Source organism: Molossus molossus, unplaced genomic scaffold, assembly GCF_014108415.1.
Source record: "Molossus molossus isolate mMolMol1 unplaced genomic scaffold, mMolMol1.p scaffold_m16_p_8, whole genome shotgun sequence".
Classification (NCBI taxonomy): domain Eukaryota; kingdom Metazoa; phylum Chordata; class Mammalia; order Chiroptera; family Molossidae; genus Molossus; species Molossus molossus.
In genome coordinates, this window is record NW_023425402.1 from 28,734,145 (window position 1) to 28,753,619 (window position 19,475).

The 19,475-nt window shown below is 36.4% G+C and overlaps 1 protein-coding gene across 3 annotated transcripts in view; it reads right to left on the reverse strand.

Annotated features, from left to right (window-relative positions):
* KHDRBS2 (KH RNA binding domain containing, signal transduction associated 2) overlaps nt 1–17,762 on the reverse strand; it is a 571,685-nt gene extending 553,923 nt beyond the window's left edge. Inside the window, exon 1 of one of the 3 annotated variants that reach the window (XR_004957703.1) lies at nt 17,400–17,760. Coding sequence is in view for 2 of the 3 variants with exons in the window: in XM_036248791.1 (XP_036104684.1) it covers nt 17,400–17,490 (91 nt within the window). In the remaining variant the exon portion in view is untranslated. Of the gene's footprint in view, nt 1–17,399 lie in introns of all 3 variants that reach the window. The other 2 variants (XM_036248791.1, XM_036248792.1) reach the window with 2 other exon arrangements.
* Nucleotides 17,763–19,475: the final 1,713 nt, after the last annotated feature.

The window sequence follows — 19,475 nt, forward strand, 5'->3', positions numbered from 1 at the left end:
TCTGCTTTTTTGCCCCCAAATAATCAGCATGATACGTCAGGAAATCAATGAGCTACTCTCAACCAATGGCTAATAGAATTTGGTGTAAATACCTCATCCCTCAGCTTGTGTGTGTTTTACACTGGCTCCCAAATTTTCACAGTGTGATTAAGCATCACTTGCCTATATCAGTAACTTACTTGGAAAACAAACAAACAAAAACCTTTGTTGGCTTCCTTTCCTTCATATCTAACTTCCTTATTTCTTGAAATCACCTCCAAAATAAACTACTTACTCTCCAGTATTTGTTTTAAGATCTACTTCGGAAGAAAATGATAAGATACTATGGATCTCTTTCTAAATAAATTTGGACTTAACTTTACCCAAAATGAACAGAGTGCCAATCTGAAATGCATTTTTTATCCTAAGTACCATCAGCAATAAAGATGTCAGCAGAGAATAAGACAACCTAATACCTGCATTCTTTTCCTTCTTATTTCCATCCCCTTAGATTAATATAGACAATTTGAACTTATATATAACTATTATTAGACTCACAAGCAATCAAACAAACAAAGAACGCCATCTCTTAAGAGATAAATGAGGTTGCTTTGCCACTTTGGTTCATTTCAGTGCTTGCAATCAGTACTAGTACATTATCTCAGGGTCTGCTTGGGGAACTCAAACTAAAACATTATAAGAGATTGTTATTTTCCTACAACCAGTCCTGTTTTCTCTTACTCAGTTACTTTAATTGCAAATAACATAAACCCATTGGAGACATCTTACATAATTATCAAAAAGTGCATATCTTAGAAAAGATCTGGGGTTACTCAAGAAACCAAGGTCAGCTAGGTCCCTTGAAAGACTTCTTGGATGATCACAGGAAACAAGAAATTCTCTCTCATATTGGCCTCATTCTGTGCACCTGTTTTGATCTGTCTGGAGATCAGACCTACAACTCCAATTTACATTTCTTCTGTATTAGGAGCCAGTCCTAACCGGTGGTTTCAGGTTTTAAAGCCAGTTTCTCTCCAGAAGATATCAGATGGCCGCTCTGATCCATTTGGTTCCGGTCAGGTGAACATTGTAGGTGATACAGTGCTCTACAAAGGAGTTATGGTTCTAAGAAAATAGGGGTCAAAACAAACAGAATCCTCTAAGCACCAATTATATAATATCAGTTATTTGGGACTAAACAAGTATTGCATCTAAGAAAGTTGTGCTTATTTTTTCATTTCTAATTGGAAGTGGTCAAAATGAGGTACTAACAGTAAACATTAAAGGCATCAAGAACCTTTTTCTTTCCTATTCTCTCCTATGCAGGCTCTTAAAATCTCTACTATTATTAAACTTTGATACATATTTTTTTTCTTTCAGATATTTAAGTATCTCTTTGGACTACTGTTTAATACAAATTATACACTCTAACATTTCATGTTAAGATACATTTCAAAAGTAGTTTTTCTCTATGGTAACATCAGAAATTATTGCCCATACTAGGAACATTTTTAAATATACCTAAAATGGATATTCATCAGTCACCTAATCAAAACTTGCATTTCCAAGAAAGTATCACTATATATCATTTGAGGAAAGTAAAATAGTTATTTTTCCTTTTCTCAATTTTCTATAGCAGGTGCTAAATGCCTCCCTGGGAACACCTTTCAGTATTTCACAATCCTGCATTCACTCAATGGCATCTAAATCCATTGTTCTTCCTTTCCAAATGCAAACAAAATTGTCCACTGCATCCCTACTTCTAAACCTCACCACTGGATCCTTTTCCTTCAGGGAGTAGCCTTCCTGCTGCATAAACACACTCCCCAAGATCTAGCTTGTCAGGCACCAGCACTGATGTCTTCTGTCAGTGTGGATCATTGTTAAGTCTTCTTTGAGGTTATTACTCTTGACATGATGACCACCTATGTGTTTACTAAATGATAGTGGTTTGGTACCTGTGCTTTAGGGATTAATGTAAAGTCACCAGTCACTTATGTCCCTGGGCAATTTTAAAATCTTTATGTCACATTTCAGGGTGAATATATGTGACAATATATGATAGCAATGCTGGCAGTTAATATTCCACTGAAGATCAAGAGATATAAATGGGCTATCATTGTGGATGCAGATAACAGGTCGCAGTGATTCACCTTCAAGTACATCTATTTTATCCAGGGGAGGCTTGTCAGTTCTGTACAATACCGGGTGGGGTAAAAATAGGCTTATAGTTGTTTGCATGAAAAATAATAAATAATAATACAAGAATAAGCTTTATTTCATGTACTCACAACTGTAATCCTAACTTTGCCCTATGCTGTATACTGTTTCTGTGCAACATATCTTTTTTTCCTCGCAAAAATAGAAAAAGCATATAACCGATTACCTAAAATTACATGGTCTTTTTAAATTAACAGTTTTAATGTGTATACAATTCTCTATTACTTTGTGATACAATGACCTATTTTGATACTCAGTACAGTGTAATTACTCAGGTTTTACTAGATACCACTATTGTTCATTAGCAGTAAATACCTGACTTGTTTATTGGTAGAATGCTATACTTGTTAGAATGGGTAAACACCAAGGATGACTAGTATTCCCTTCAGTTGCAATAAGAAAAGCATGTTCATATTTTCTCTAAGGATTATGTTCTAAATTGTGAGGAAAAGACAAAAATTTCATATAGCTATATGCAATTTTAAGGCATAGTATAGTCATGTCATGCTTAATAATTCTAAGGCAATCATTTTTTCCTTTTATATTGGAACGACATGTAGACGGTCAAAATTGTAAGGTAGTTCACATATACTTAAACACTATGATCTTTATTTTTCTATATTTTATGTGTTTAAATACTATATGTTTGTTGTGTTTACACTACATCTTTGAACACTTTAAATATGACAGTGAGCAAAAAAAAATATTTTCAGCAAATGATGCTAGAACAAGTTGGATATTCAAATCTAAAAAAAAAAACTTTATATAAAAATTACTTCTAGATAAGTTATAAATCTATGCTTAAAAGCTAAAACCATAAAGTGTCTAGAAGAATATGTTGCGAAGACCTTTATGACCTTAAGGGAGGCAAAGATTTCCTAGAGAGAACACAAATACTACTAAGAGTGTGTGTGTGTGTGTGTGTGTGCACGCGAGTGTGTGTATGATCAATTAGACCCTAGAATAAATTAATAGCGTCAATTCTTCAAAAGACACTTAAGAAAATTAAAAGGTAAGCTACATATTGGGACAAAATATTTGCAGTAAATATACTTAAAAAGGATGCAAATTCAGAATATACAAATAACTCCTGAAACAATAAAAAGATCAACAATCCAATTAAAAATTTGTCAACATTCTAACCAATCATTTCACATAAGAGAATACATACATATTGACAAACAGCACATAAAAACATGCTCAACATAATTAATCATTGCAAAAATGCAAATTAAAACCACAGCAAGCTACAACTTGAAACCATTAAAATAGCTGTTGTTAAAAAAGACTGAAAACTTCAAATGTTGGCAAGGAAGTGAAACTACTAGAGTTTTCATATCATTGGTGAGAAAATAAAATAGTACAACCACTTGAGAAAACTATTTGGCAATCCCATGTAATAAAAAGTAAACCATATATACAAATTCTAAGACCCAGTAATTTCACTCCAAATAAAGAGAACATATGTCCACAAAAGTCTTGTACATGAACATTTATAGCAGCTTATTTATAATAAGCTATCACTGAAAACAGCTGAGATGTCCATCTACAAAAAATTGGGTAAACAAATTGTGACATATTTATATACCGGAACACTATTCAGCATGAGAAACAATAATAAACTATTGATAAATGCAACAACATGACTTTCAAAATATATAATGAACGTAAGAGGAAGCAAAAGTACATAGTCAATTATTCCATTTATATAATGTTGAAGAACAAAGTGATCTATGATATAAATCAGAACAGTGGTTGCCAGAGGAAATGCAGATTAATGGGAGGGGGTTATAAGGAAAATTTATGCTAATGGAAATGTTCTGGTGCCAAGAGTACTGCTTATGCAAGATTATACAATTATCAAAACTCATCAAATTGTATACTGAAAAACTGCATTTCATTTTTTTTTGTGTGTAAAAAAACCAAAGTGGAGTAAAGGAAAGAATCTTCATTGATTTCTGCCATAAATATTGCACATACACTAGCATGAGATTCATGAGATGCTTGATTGATTTATGAGACATTTGACTAGAGCATATTTCATAGATAAGAACACAAAGGCTCAAAGAGATTTAGAATTTTGCCCACAGTCACAGAGCAACCAAGTAGCAGATCTGGGTTTAAACAGTAGCATTTTGACTTCACCTACCATATTGTTTCTACTGTTACAATAGCTCTCAAACATGTTTTATCATAATCCAGAATAAGAAATACCACAACACACACACACACACACACACACACACACACAATTTCATAGAACAATGTTCAACCTTAAAATATATAATTAAAATTTTACAAAAGCATGTCTTCTTTCAGGTTCAACAATCAATATTTCTTCCAGGCCTGAAACAAACCTATGAAAGATAATACATATATCTTTTCACACAATATTGTTACTTAGTATGAAGGAATGGTTATACTATAAGCTTTAGGATCTAGTGTACAACAGTTTCAGGCACCGATCTCATTCTCACTGTGGATCATAGATTCACCGGTCAGAATCAAGGAGGTAAAAACTTCTATACTGACTGCAGAATCACAAATTTAAGGAGAAAAATGTATCAAGAAGGTGGCAATGGTCAACAAGGTCATATGTGCCAACAAATCCCTAAGAACTATCAAAGAAAGAAGTAGGTGCATACAATGGATTCGGGACAAGGAAACACTGTGAAGTTCAAAGACAGTACTAGAAGGACAGTAGGGATTTATTTTATAATTTTATGATATGAGATAAGGAGGGTCAATGAAAGTTAGCAAGCGGTGAAAATGGAGAGCAGAGATGATGGCATGGTCTAGACACCGTGCTTTAATTGAAAATGGGTAAATGAAACAATATGTAGCTGTCATTATCTTGTTAGCTTGGGACTAATAGTGTCCTAATGTTACACATAAGGAAAAGAGGAATAACAGTCCTTCCTCGCCACTTTGCACTTCGACTTTCACAGCTTCACTCTGTCGCAGTGTTTTTAAATATATTCATTAAAAAGTTGATCAAGACAGTGAAAATGATACAGCGCATATTCAGTTGTCTGAGTCAATTATACACATTATACACCCCTATATTAGAATTAAAATTAAAATTACTGTATGTATGGACTGTAGGCCTATGTATTCAAACACCCCAGGAATCCTTCAACACCAGGTGCAACCACTAGAGTCTGGAATGGATTAACCGCGATAAACAAGGGACAACTATACAGAGAAGTAACTCACCCAAAATAATACAGAACTTTAATTACAGGATCAAAATTAGAATCTTGAGAGTCTAATTCTATTCTGTTAACCACTACACTTTGACTCTCTCATTCTATGACCCTTTCTAAGGTTAAACCATACAAAATTGCAGTGTTTTGGGATCAAAATGATTAAATATTATCAATTTCATACTGTTCAACAAATTATATATGCCTAGCTCTCCTCCTCTACAAAGTCCAAGTTCTTGAAAGAGTTTTCCAAACTCATTCTCTTGGTCTTGCTCTTCACTATTCAACCTAACAAAACTTGTGGTTTTCTCTAACTCTTCTCTCAATTTCATCTTTATTGACAAATCCATTACACATTTTTAATCTTTGTCTCACTTGGCCTATCTGCAGCACTTGAAAATATTAACCAAGTCCTTCATTTTTCAAATATTCTATTTACTTGACATTGAACATTCTTTATCTTTCCTACCTACATTCTAGGAAATTCCTTTTAGCCATCTTTGCAGACTACTTTTCTTCTGTCTTTTCCCCTAAATGCTGATGTTCCTCAGGGTTTTATCCTAAATCATCCCATTGCTCTCCATGTGCTCTCGCTGGGTGAACTCCTCTTCTCCCAAGGTCAATTATCACCTGCATGCTAATGAAACCTAAACAATTACCTGTAGCACAGACCTTTTTCCAGACCCAACTGTCCACTTGCCTTTTTTACTCAACACCCCAAATGACTTTCAATATATATCCAACTGAACTCAGCATTAACCTCCTTTTAATTCTTGTCTCAGTAACTGACACCACCATTAAACCAATTACCAAAAGCATTCTAGACAACAGTCTTTACTACCCTTTATTTTTCCATCCTCTCTATCCAGTGTGATTCTTTATATTTCACTTGCTAAATTTCTATTAGCTCTGTCCACTTCTTCCAATCTGCACTCTCATTATTTAAATTAAAATCTCCAGAAAGCTTCCTCTGGATTGCTGGCTATCTGATGGTCTGCCCATGTCTTATTATCTGTCAAATTCTTTCCCAACATTGCAGCCACATTATGCTTTAAATAAAATTCTGATATCACACTTCCCCCTTTTTAAAACCTTTCAATGATTTACCACTGCTTTTGGCATAAAGTTCAAACTTTTTAACACAGTTGACAAGATATGTCTGATAAATATCAACCATTCTCTTTAGACCCACTTATTTTTTATGCTGTCTCTTTTACTGTATTTTTCAAACACACTTAATCTTTTGGGTTCCTGTACCCAATCCAACATGGTGTGAGGGAGGTCCTAAACAATACCAAGCAATTCTCGGACACTAGCAGGCTGTTCAAGAAGTCAACTGAATTCTGATTCTACCTACCCAGAGACAGCATAAGATTCCACAGGTTAAGGATTCAGTGCTACAAGCCTGCTCTAATGCCCCACTTTAGAAGTCATTTACAAGCCAAAGTTGCCATCTATACTTCAGACTGACCCACTATAAACTGGAGGTACTAACAACACTTTCTCTGCACTTCAGAGACCAGTTGTAAGTCCAACTTGTTACTGGTACTTTTAACCAACTGGCTATAAACCAGAGGTCCCATGACCTCCTCCTAGGGTTTCATAGAACACACGGAAACATCTTACTAATTAGATTACCAATTTATTACAAAGAATGTATCTCAGGAACACCCAGATGAAAGAGATGCATGGAGACAGGGAGGCTGCCATGCTCTGAGCTTTCAACTTTTCCCAAATCTTCATGGGTCCCACCAATGGGAAGATCTCTGAACCCAGTCCTCTTGAGTTTTTATAGGGTTCTTCATTACATAGGCATGCTTGGTTATATCATTTGGTCTTTTGGCAGCTGATTCAACCTCCACCCTTCTGCCCATCCTGGAGGTTAGGTGAGTGGGACTAAAAATCACAACCCTCTAATCCCATGGCTGGCTCTCCTGGCAACCAGCCCTTATTTAGGTGAGGTACAAAAGCCACCTCATTAACATAAAAAAAGACACCTTGTAGCTCTCAGCACTTAGGAAATTCCAAGAGTTTTAGGTGTTCTGTGCCAGAAACAGGAAAAAAGATCAAATATATATGTCTTATTATAAATCACAATATCATACTCAACTTCTACCTATTTAAATAAATATTATTTTTCTTTTCAGGTTTTAGAGATGTTGTTTGCTGCAGTCACATATAATTACCCTCAATTATAGCCCCCTTTTCACTAAATCCTAGCCATATACCACTTATTTGTTCAATCTCAACTAACATGACCGTTCCAACTGAAGCTTTCCATGATCTCTGTAGACTTTTTTAGGTGCCTTAGCTGGGCCTCCTAAAAATCATCAGTTTTTTTTTATTACATTTTGCAGATTCAAGCTTATTTGACTGTAACTTCTTTCCCCCCTCAACCAAAATGTAAGTCTCAGTAATACAGAGCACAGATATTAAGAACCAGCTGGACCAAGTCTGTACTGTTTCTCATTGACTATCATGTCTAGCATATGCTTAACACACACACACACACACGCGCGCGTGCGCGCACAAACAGAAACACACACACATTCTACTCATTTTACTCAAAGAGAAACTATTTGGCTTATTGTAACTCACTTGAAATACTTATCATTACATATAATTCCATTAAATGGCTTTTAATTATCATACTGCTTTTATTCTACCAGATTTTCCTTATATGGATATGACATAATTTCCAATCATGCTCTAATTTCAGAATACTAGCTTAATGCATAGCCATCTATCATCCTGAAGTCCATTCCTAAACAATATCATTTAATAAAATGCCATCTGCCTTCAGCACACCAAATGTTCTTTCATTTTCAACAATTCCTTAAAGGTCCCCTCTTCTATCAGATCTTAGAGGATATAGCTTCTGCCTTCCAAAAAGAAAATCCTGAAACTCTATGGAGGCATGGATGTTCTTTAATTCAAAATAACAATCACTAAAATTTCTCCATTTAAAACATTTACATGCCTAAACAAATAATAAGAAATGTACTCTATTATGCATTCAGCCATCTACTGTATTCTATTATACAATGAGTATAGTGCTGCATACAAATTAAATTTCTAAAAAGTATTCCTTAAATTTCCTGAAGAAATTTACTTTAAAAGAAACAATAGATTCTGTGGTAGCAGGTATTTAACTCTTCTAAAAGCTTTTTCAAAGAAAGATCTTGGTATTTCCTTAAACAAGTAATATTCTTTAATATTTTTTAATGTTTCAATGTTTAATGGTTGCTTTTTGACACTCTTTCACATTATAATTGGAGCTTTACCTAACACCTAATTTGAGGGTTGGGTAGAGGTGGAAGAGGGCATGCGGAGGAAGGGATAAATGGTGACGGGAAAATTAAAAAATAATGGGGGATGTTAAAAGAAATAATAAATTCAAATTGATTACGATACCCTCTAATTTGCTTCTCCCTCCCCCCATAAAATAGATACATTAGCTGCCTTTTTATATATAAGGACTTGAGACAGAATGCATGTTCAATTAAAGTGTCTATTACTTTAGTCATCCCTTTCTTCTCTAAGTTAACAAAATTTTTTTCCTTCATCATCTTCACTGAATTCCTGCCATAGAGGCTCCATCTCCTGAGTTGTAGTCAGGATGCATCGTTTTCTGATATACAATTTTATGAACCTGCAAAATATATTTACACTCTAGAGAAAACACATTCATTCTGCTTTTCTATTAGAAAAGTAAAATCTAATTTTTAATGTTTTAAAGGAAATGGCATCAATTGTGCTATTTCTGATAGTGGTATAATAATGCTGAACAATCTGTTTCAAAGTTATTAAATCCTAAAACCTCAGAACCTGTAGATGACATTTAAATCAAGCCATGTTGTCGAGTTCTCTATTTCTGACCACATGTGAAATCTGCTCACTTCCAGGTTTTAAACAAAACCAACACTGCCTCAAGACATAAGAGAGGACCTGTAGTTGTCCTTCCTTCCTAGAAAGATCCAGCAAATGTAAGCAGGTCTCTAAAAAACATGGGAAGAAAGATGCCTCAGCAAATCACACAAAGTTCTCCAATCCCTTTTGGGATCCCAAAACCCAAAAAGCCTGAAATGTCCCTTGCTACTTCGTCACCCAACAACTCCCTTAGAAACAATAGTAAATATAAGACATACAGAAAGTTAAGCTGTCTCAATAAATCCTTAACTCAATTCTCTGGGTGAGAAAGCTGGGTTTCAGCTTTATAATTCATTTGCTCTGTGACTTGAAACAAATTAACTTCTTCAATTGTTAACTTTCTCATTTGTCAAACAAAGATAATGCTAATAATGATCTCATTGGACTGGAGGGTGGATTCAGTGTGGTAATGTATGCAAAGTATCTAGCACAGTGCCTGACCAAGAGTAATCTCCCAATTAATGTTGACAGCAATGACAATGACGATGATGATGAAGAATCTATGATTGCCATGACCTCTTCTGAATTCCCAGGAAATCATTGGTATAGAAAATCTAGCAGATCTTCCCATGCACTTTTATATCTTATGCATACTGTCAAATCACCAATTATTTAAAAACTAATAAATAAAATAGCTGATACCTCTTCACATACCAATAACATATTACACATGTGTTACCAAGACACATTCAAGGGCATGCATGTCACAGTCAAATACAGTAGAGTTCTAGCCCACTGAAATTTATCCCCCAAACTGTAGCTAGACTATAGGGGTACATATAGTAAATGACCCAAAATGTTTTCATTCAGGCATTGAATGTTTATTGTCTCTCTCTACAACAAAGTCTTTTTGAAAACAGGGTTCATGAGGCAAAGGTAAGCCATAGAGTATATGTTACAAATAACTTGTTTCCAACAATAGTTAATAATGACTGAGCAACAGGGTGCTTGGCTATGAGTTTTCAAGTTTTAGACAAATAAAACATCAATCATTTCAGGACTCTCCACTTGAGAAAATGAAGAAGTCATACACTATGGGTATTTGCTAAGATTAACTTGGGAGATCAGCTATGACCCAGTAACATTTTTTAAAAATATCTATTTCCACACCATACTTATTTTATTGAAATTCACCTTTTTTTTGTGTGTGTGTGAGAAAAGAAGATCACATTCAATGTATGAATACATTCAATCTTACATTGCTATGGGTTTAAAAACAAACTGGCATTAGAATATAATTCCAATTAAGATACATTTCTTATGTGTTCAGAAAAAAATTAAATCAAGCGTTCAAACAGATATGGGCATAAGGAAAGCTGGTCATACTATAGACTTATTTCCCAGGCTTTCTAAAACCCACCTGTAAAACTCCCTTCCCTTCTGCAGCTCCTGTGGGAACAAAGAGCTTCAATCCAGATTGTAAACTTAAACAGAAACTGGAAATAATGATCAGACCTCACTTTGTTCCTGCCCTCAGGTACCATGTCACAAAATCTCTTTGAAATTAGATAGAGCAAGTGAAAAACAGGTGTCCCGTTATTCACATGGATTTACCCTAGTATGCTCATTCTTATATAACTTGTGAATGAAATATTAACGTACAAGGCCTAGCATACATTCACAGGAAAATAAGGAAATAAGTCATAAGGAAACAAATAGAGGCACAGAAATACATTAAGACACACAAATAAATGGGGGTGAGATATTAGATACCAATAAAGCATGGACTGGACTTGCGCTGACTGGGTCCCGCGAGACCCAGGAATGGCATGGCAATGGTTTCCCTAGTGTTTCTTGTGCCGCCTGTATTCCAAAGCGGGTCCTGGAAAACCTGGCAATTCATAAACATCAATAGAAGCAGACAAAATAAACAAATGCCTCAAGGAAAATCTGCTCTCTCTGGCCAAAGGACTAGAAAAAGGGCAACCCAGCAAAACAGAAAACATTTAGCAACAAACATCTTTCTCCAGCTGAACAACAGAGGAAAAAATAAAACAAAACACAAAGTGTCTCATGCTCACTCCTCTCAAGAAAGGTTAAATAGGGAGCCTGGACTTCCGATCTCACCCAGTATTAAGAGGCACCCTTTTCCCCTCGAGATGGAATCAGAAAACATTGAATGGGGAATAGAGATTTTATTTCCACCCATGGTAAGGAGGCCTCCTACAGTGTCAATGGAGGCCATGTGGAGATCCTGGACTTCCACCCCTACGAACAGTAACAAGTCACCCTTCTCCTCCAAGCTGGGGGTTACCAGAAGTCTTACTCCTGCTTGAACTTTCAGCATGCCCCAGAGAAATAAGGTCTCCCACTCCTACGGGTGTCTCTAGAAGCCATGTAGGGAGGGAAACAATGTGCTCCTCCTTCTCCTGGCAAGAGTGTGTCAATAGATACCTGGTGGGGAGACTGGACTTTCACCTTCACCGGGAGGTATCAAGGTGGTGCCCCTTCTCTCTCTGCTGACATTGAGGTGACCTGCTCAAAGAGAATATGAATCCCTCTGATAGCAACTGTGTTTACAGGCAGGGAGGAGAGAGATGGAAGACAGTGAGGGTAGAAACTGAGACAAGTAAAATCAACAGTGTCGCCGTGTTTGGAAGCCAAGGGAAAAGCCAAAAAATTGGAAAAAGACCAACAGTGGAAAATGCAGCCAAGAGGCCTGATGAGAGGTCAGACCATTTTTATTAGATTTGGCAATTAAGAGATGATTCTGTCACTAGGACCACCTGTTTTACCATGAGTTTTGAAGAGGTAAACTGAAAAGTGAGGCAGCTTAGTACAGACTAATATTATCAAAAAGTTGAAGGAAATGAGGGAGGATAAATGTCAAGAAATATATTTTTATTTCTTTTGGTAGGTGAAACAAGAATTCTACTTGTTTTTAAGTTATTCAGACTTGGTCATGTTTATAGGCTGCTACAAGGAAAGAGTGGACAGGGAGGAAGAAGTTGGAGATACCAAAGAAAGGTTATAACTACAGAACAAGCCTAGAAGAGAGGATGTGCATTGGGTTTAAGAATATGGATGAACAAGTCAGCCTTGAACAAAAAAGAAACATCTCATCTTCTGGAATGGAAGACATGAGGAAGGAGTATGGACATTTTTAGATGGTAGAAGGCTGAAGAACATCAGAAAATATGTATCCATTGCCCTCAAGAAAATTGGATGAAATCAGCTGCCAGGACAGAAGGACATATGGTTTATGAAGAGGCCTGGGGAGATTGGGAATTACCCTTAAAGACACAGGACCAGAGTTAATCAAGCTCAAGTGAAACACTGACAAGTAACCATTGACTAAAGGAACATAATATTTAAAATCCCTCATTGGAATCATTGTGCATTTATTTCACAGTTTGGTTTATGAGTTCAAATTTCACTCAGCAGTTAATTCAAAACTAAAGCAGTGTTTGTTTTCTTATAAAATCAAGCTTTAAGCTGAGGTCAAGTTCACAATGCCATTAACATGTTAAGGGAAATCTTGAAAGCATTATCTTGTATTTGTATAATTTCTACTTAGACTTTTTTTTTATAGTTGAATAATAAATTCTATTTATAGTTGTATAAAATACTGCCTATGTTGTCACAAACAGCATTTTTTAACTGAAAAGAACCGGGCCTGGTGGATATAACTTTTCCTATTTTACAGATAAGGAAACTGAGAATCAGAGAGGCAATTTCACAGTAGACAGAAGTATTATCACCCTATCCTGAGTGTACTGTTTGCTTAAACAGAATTTTCTATGATATCATCAATGTGTTTTAATTGTAGATCAAAGTTGAGCCACAAATTTAGTTTTTTTTTTTGTCAATTTTTTTTCTTTAAGAAACATAGATAAGATTATCCCAAAGATATTGAGGAAGAAAAAAGAGATTATTTTAATCAAAGGAAAATCCACATGAATATTATTTTTCTATTAGAAGCTGACTTTAGACATTATACCAATACCTTTCCTTCACTTAAGAACTCACCATGCTTTATTGAAAATACTTTAAGGAACACAATCAAAATAAAATAAAAAAATAATTCTTATCGAGATTCTAAATATAGTTAAGTAACTACCAATAAGTATTTGAAATAAACGTTAATCCTCATTTCTCTTATAGTTTTAAAATCTCATCTATATAGGCAGTACAAAGGCCAATCTAGATAGATGGTCAAGCTTTTCACTGAAATTTCAAAACAGCCCTAGAGTTTTTTTAAAAAGCCATTTGGAACTGTTGGTATATTTGGCAATATTAGAGTCAACCAAATAAATGGTGAATATACCAATATTTGTGAAGAAGTTAGGTTAGGAAGTCTTGGCAAAACACTGTCAATTGGATAAGAACTTATTAATCCTCCTAACAGTATGGAATCACCATCATTGAATCTATGAATCTGAACAGATCTATGTCTGTCAGCAGACAGGTACGCTTGACTGCAAACAAGAATATTTCCACGTATATACATTTTTAGCCCCAAGCCTTCATAATAGTTCAATAGACTTAAGAGCATAAATCTGTCTCCAGTGCCCAAAATAATGTATATGTCTCAAATTACATTATAGTGCAATAAATGTATCATTAATCATTAAACTAGGAAGGAATAAAAAAAAGTTTCAAAAATGTTCAACCATTGATTTTGGTATTCTGAATGCAAAAACACCATTCCTTTGCATCAGCAATAGTCCCAGACTTAATTAGAATTACAAAGATACATATAGATCATCTAGTCCAACTCCTTAATTTGAGAGACAAGAAAACTGGACCCAGGGAAGGGAAGTCTATCAAGATTCAGTTTAAGCAAAAGTAGAATTAAAACCCAGGTATCTGGATTCACAGTTTAGTGCACTTCCCAGAAGTAGCAGATATAAATAACCTCATGTAATTTCATCTGGCAAGCAAATTCAGAAGCTGAGTAGAACTTTTCAGATAGATGATAGATAGATAGATAGATTTTATCCTCACCAGAAGACATGCTTGCCTTTATCCTCAGATAGAGCAGGAGAGAAGGGGGAAAGAGAGAGAGAGAAACACCGACACAAGAGAGACACATTGAGTGGCTGCCACCCACAGGACCCCAACAGGGGCAGGGACAAACAACAACCGAGGTATGCTCCCCCAGCAGGAACCAAACCCGGACTCTCCGGTCCATGGGCCGAAGCTCCAATCACTGAGCCAAACTGGCCAGGGCAGAGGCTGAGTAGAACTTTAAGGATCATGCTGAGTTTGCTGTTTCATCATATTCGAAAGCACCTTCCATAACAAATGGATAATTAAATAATATAATCACAGGAAAATAATTATTTTAATTAATCAAATTATAAAAATTCTTCAAACCATATTATTCAAGATCTTCTCCAAGTAACAAATACATAAAATGTTTAGGCTCTTCCATTAGCTTTCTCAGAATCATTTGTACTGAAAACAGACAGCAGAAACAAGTGAAATAAAACAAACCACAACAAAAATGACAAAATAACTAAAAGTCTAATACTTTAAACTCTATGGCCTTCAATTCTAAACAAAGCAGTCAATATCGAGCACTAATTTGCATCCATCACCAATCAAAACAGCAAAATAAATCATTGTGAAAGCTCATTGGTTTATATCACTACCCTTATAGATATTAGCTTCCGGAAAAATCATTCCGAAGCTGAATCATCTGGATCATTTTTATTACTCACTCAGTCTTGAAACTGTCTGCACAGTACTGACTGAAATGTACTTCAGTGTGCACCTTCCTTCCAAATGAATATCTATGTCAGGTTTATTTATAGTAGCTGCCTTCAATCAGTGCATTTCCAGATATAAGAAATAAAATCATCTCAACAATACTCTCCTATATAGATCTAAACCAAAACCTGGAAATCTTGGCAAACAGCCTTTGAAAAGACAATGAAAGATCTATAATATAAAGTGTACATTAAGATTTATTAAAGATTCCAAAGCACATTCTCCTTATACTTTTTAATAAGCCTATATAAAGATCCTCAGTTACAACTAGGCAACTAATTTAAACCTTATACATCTTTTTGGGTATCTCTTTATAAACTCCAAGATTATTATCATCACCTATTGTATTTTCTTTTCCTGATTATGATTCTCTAAAATTTAGACATCTCTCTTTGTTTCTTACTTAGATGCTTTTCTCTGTGTTTAGGAGCTTTTCCTCCTAAGGCTTTACAAAAGCAGGACATACTTCCCCCTACTGGGAAAAAATTAAATTACAAGGAACATCTGAACATGTTCCTAAGTATCAAGAAATCAACTTCCTGGGAAAGATAAATGTTAAGGAATCAGGTGCATAGACTTGCCAAGGAATACTTTGCATTCTGTTAAGGGATTTTCACATGCATTTCCTTAGCCTGGTAGTTTTCAAAAGTACACTGACTAACTCTCATTAGTGAAAGATGAATTAATCATTGAGCCTTCTGTCCCAAAGAGAACACCCATGAGCAGGTCACTGAAAATGATCAATTTGTAATTGTGGTTTTTGTTTTTGTAGTTGTTTTTTTTTTTTTTTCCATTTTAAAGATAATATCAGCTAAATGAAGACACTTCTGCAAAACACATTGAAGTAAACAATTTTGAATGCTCAGTTGCATTTTTAATTATTTTGAATAATCCCAAGCATTTAATAGTCCATTAATTTTCAATACTCATTATTTTATGTACTTATCTTTGTATTTAATAAAGCAGATAGTTTACCTGTTTTAATTGACTTTACTTTTAAACTTTAATTTCTATTTTTTAAATTCAGTAACCAAGAAAGTAGTAAGCATAATTGCATTTTACCTTCCAAAATCATCTACAAAACCAACTTGTTTCTTGAGGAACAGTTTAGTTGTTTCACAAGTTCAATATTTTGATTACAAATATTTTCTTAATTGTTTAGTATTCAAAAATGAAAAAAAAACAACATTACATTATATTGTTATTACAAATAATAATCCAGCAATAAAATATTTAAATAAACCTAATGCCTATTTGAATCACACATGGAGGATCAGAATTTTTCCTTCCATGTACAACCAAGTCTCAAAAAATAGTTCTTTTAATGCTTAAGGAGTGAAGAAGACGAAGTTGTCACTTTCAGTTTTGCTATAGGTAAGTCCATAACAACCTCAGCTACAAAACTGCATTGTAGTCAATTTGATAATGAAGCACTTCATTATTAATGAAGCACTCATCAAAATAATCTGAAGTTGTTTTTTAAAAGGCATGTGTAGATTACTACAGATATTGCATCTTTAGCAGTAAGATGGCATTATTTCAAGATAAATTGAGTAATTTGGTTAATATTCTTATCATAAAGTTTATATGTGTGTTGTGTGTTTAGACAACCTTTCAAAGCCATGCAAAAGACAAGACATATATGTTCCTCTGGGAATGAAATCTCCTTTAGCATTACAGGTACACAAAAGAAAATGCACACTTGGTGAAGCAGTTGATCAATTGTGGAGTGTTTCCAGGGACCAGTAACTCGCAGAGTAAAGCAATTATCACACTTCAAATAAACTGATAACCACTTCAGCCTGTACCACATTCACAAACATAGAAGAACATGCATCGTACATGCATAGTTTAATCAGGGTCAATTCTAAGACTTTCCATAGGAAAGACTGTAATTAGACTAAAGGGTACCACCATCACTTCCCAAATGCAGCAAAAATAAAAATAAAAAAGAAATGAATGCTTACATGTAGCAAGAAGCTCTTAGAACATTATATTGATCACTATTTACTTCCAAACTGATTTCCCTCCCCTCTGCGAAGTGAAAATATCCCTGTAAACCGCGATACACTTTATGGTTTCTCTATCAATGATCCTAACAGGTCACATCACCACTGCCATCAGATCTCCTAGCTTTGCTCTTCCCCTAAATTAAGACATAGAGGAGAAGGAGCATTGCTGCCCGCCCAGAGAACAGGCTCCGTCCGCCGGAGCTCTGACAGGAGCATCTCCAGGCGGACAGTTTCTGCGAAGGAGACAGGCGTCTCTCCCCAACTTCACTCTCCTAACCAAGCCGCCGGTGAGATGGGCAGCTTATGATTTGTGCCCATCTGCGGGGATAAGTCCTACCTTCCGCCAAAAGGCGCGATGCATGCACAAAAGATGGATCCAGGCTATCTTTCTCTGCCATCAGCTCAGGCAAATATTTCTCCTCTTCCATAGCGCGGACTTCGGACAGTCCACCGGCGAAGCGCTGGGTTCCGCTCGCTCAGACGCAGGGTCGCCGGGCAGAGCCTGGCTCCCGCGCTGCTCCGCCTCCCGCGGCGAGGGGATCTCCGCGCGTCCTCACTGGCCCATGCACCGAGCACCTGCGACTCCCGCCGTCGGGCTGCGCAGCCCAGCGCCCACACCTGCCGGTCCCTTCCGTCGTCCCTCGCTCGCCGAGCCCCGCTCACCCGAGCAGCCTTAACTGGAGAGGCGGGAACAGGACGCGTCCCACCTCCGCCAACCAGTCATTGGTGGTGGTGCCATGAGAGGCGGGGCCCTCGCGAAGGCCGCAGGCCTTCATTGGGCCGCGCTCCATGTCGGATCGCCTGACTGGCAGTAGACAGCTGCAGAGGGGAGGGGAGCGCAGAAGGTGCAAGCGCTTTCTTCTTGCAGCTCAAGCCTTCCCTGGTTATTAGGCATGCCCAGTTATGTGGAGCCCTGGGTCTTCAGCTGAGGTTCTGAGAGGAAAGAGGGCGGGAAAAGCACCGGTGAAACAGAGGAGCTCGGGTCCAAGAAGGCAGGGAAGATGGGGATGAGGAGTGAGCGGCTGAAGGGCTGGAAAAGCACTAGGGAAAGTCTCCCGAAGGTAGATGGGACTTCACCTGCGTCCCTAAGGCACAGGTGTCTCCTCTCTTGAGGCTCAGACGCACTCCAATGTGCAGGAATCAGCGCGCATGAAGACTGCATGTGATCGGCGACTCGCGTTTCCAATGAGCCTGACCTACATCTCATCTCGGGGAAGCAGTAGGATATTCATTGATAAACAAATAAGGCTCCGGGGCGATATTGTTGTACAGCAACACACGCTTCTAGCATACAATCATTGGAGTATTGACTTAGTTCTGTTTTCTCTCCTATCCATCCTTCTTTCCCCATTTCCTATTTATGGGAGGGGTTCCAGGAGGGGGCTGGATTTTAAAACTAAAAAAACAACACAGTCAATTAGCCACATTTTGTGAAGGAATTGGGAAGATATGTAGAAGAGACTAGAAAATAGCTAACTATGGTTACTCTCATTTCACCCTTTGTCCTTATTTTAGATGTGACAGCCTCTTTCACCAGGTGCGGTTGCTGAGTTAGTTTGTATCCATCCCACTTCTATTTAAGGACAGTTAAATCCTCCAGGTATCACCATTGGGGCCTAAAAATGCAACTCGCATGCTCCAAATGTTATAAAACAGTTTTTTCCCTCCATCTCTTTTCATAAACAATCATTTTCCAATTTTTCCTCTCTCCCGCCTAAGAATAAGAACTAACTTTTCTACAAATAAAGCATGATGAAACTTTTCCAGGTTCTCTTACTGTATTCAATTTTTTCTTTATTTTTCAAGATAAAGTTGGGAGATTATCTTATATAACATTTTAAAAATTTAACATGACTTCACATTCATAATCTCAATTTTCACTGTGGAAAACATGGTGCAAGTATTACTTTAGCTGTTTTATAGGTATGGAAACTAAGGCAGGGACAGAGAAGGTCTATGACCCAAAAGTAATGAATATGACCTCTATTGGCACCAGCCATTGTCCCATCCAGAAGCTAAGTATATGCTACCATTGTACCAATATTAAGGGGATATATAACTAACAAATGTGATAAGACTGTTAAAAGTTCATGGAGTAAGCTGTGAGAACCATGACTCATTGATCCTTTTAAAGATTTGAAAACCTTTAAATGCTACCAATCTTCAAACAGCTAGCCAGGTAGCTATGGTAGTGGAGGGTGAATAAGAGAATAAGATGCCAACCACTGTTAATATATTGTAAACATTTGAAAAGAATACAAATTAGAAAAATTATTCTGTAATTGTAATCACATTTTGCTCTGCAGCATACCAAAAGATTAAAAGCATATGGAGCTGATGGAGGCACACACAAACCAAGTTTCATGAATCAAAAAGATGCAGTAATTCTTGTAATATCCAGCAAAGCAATTTC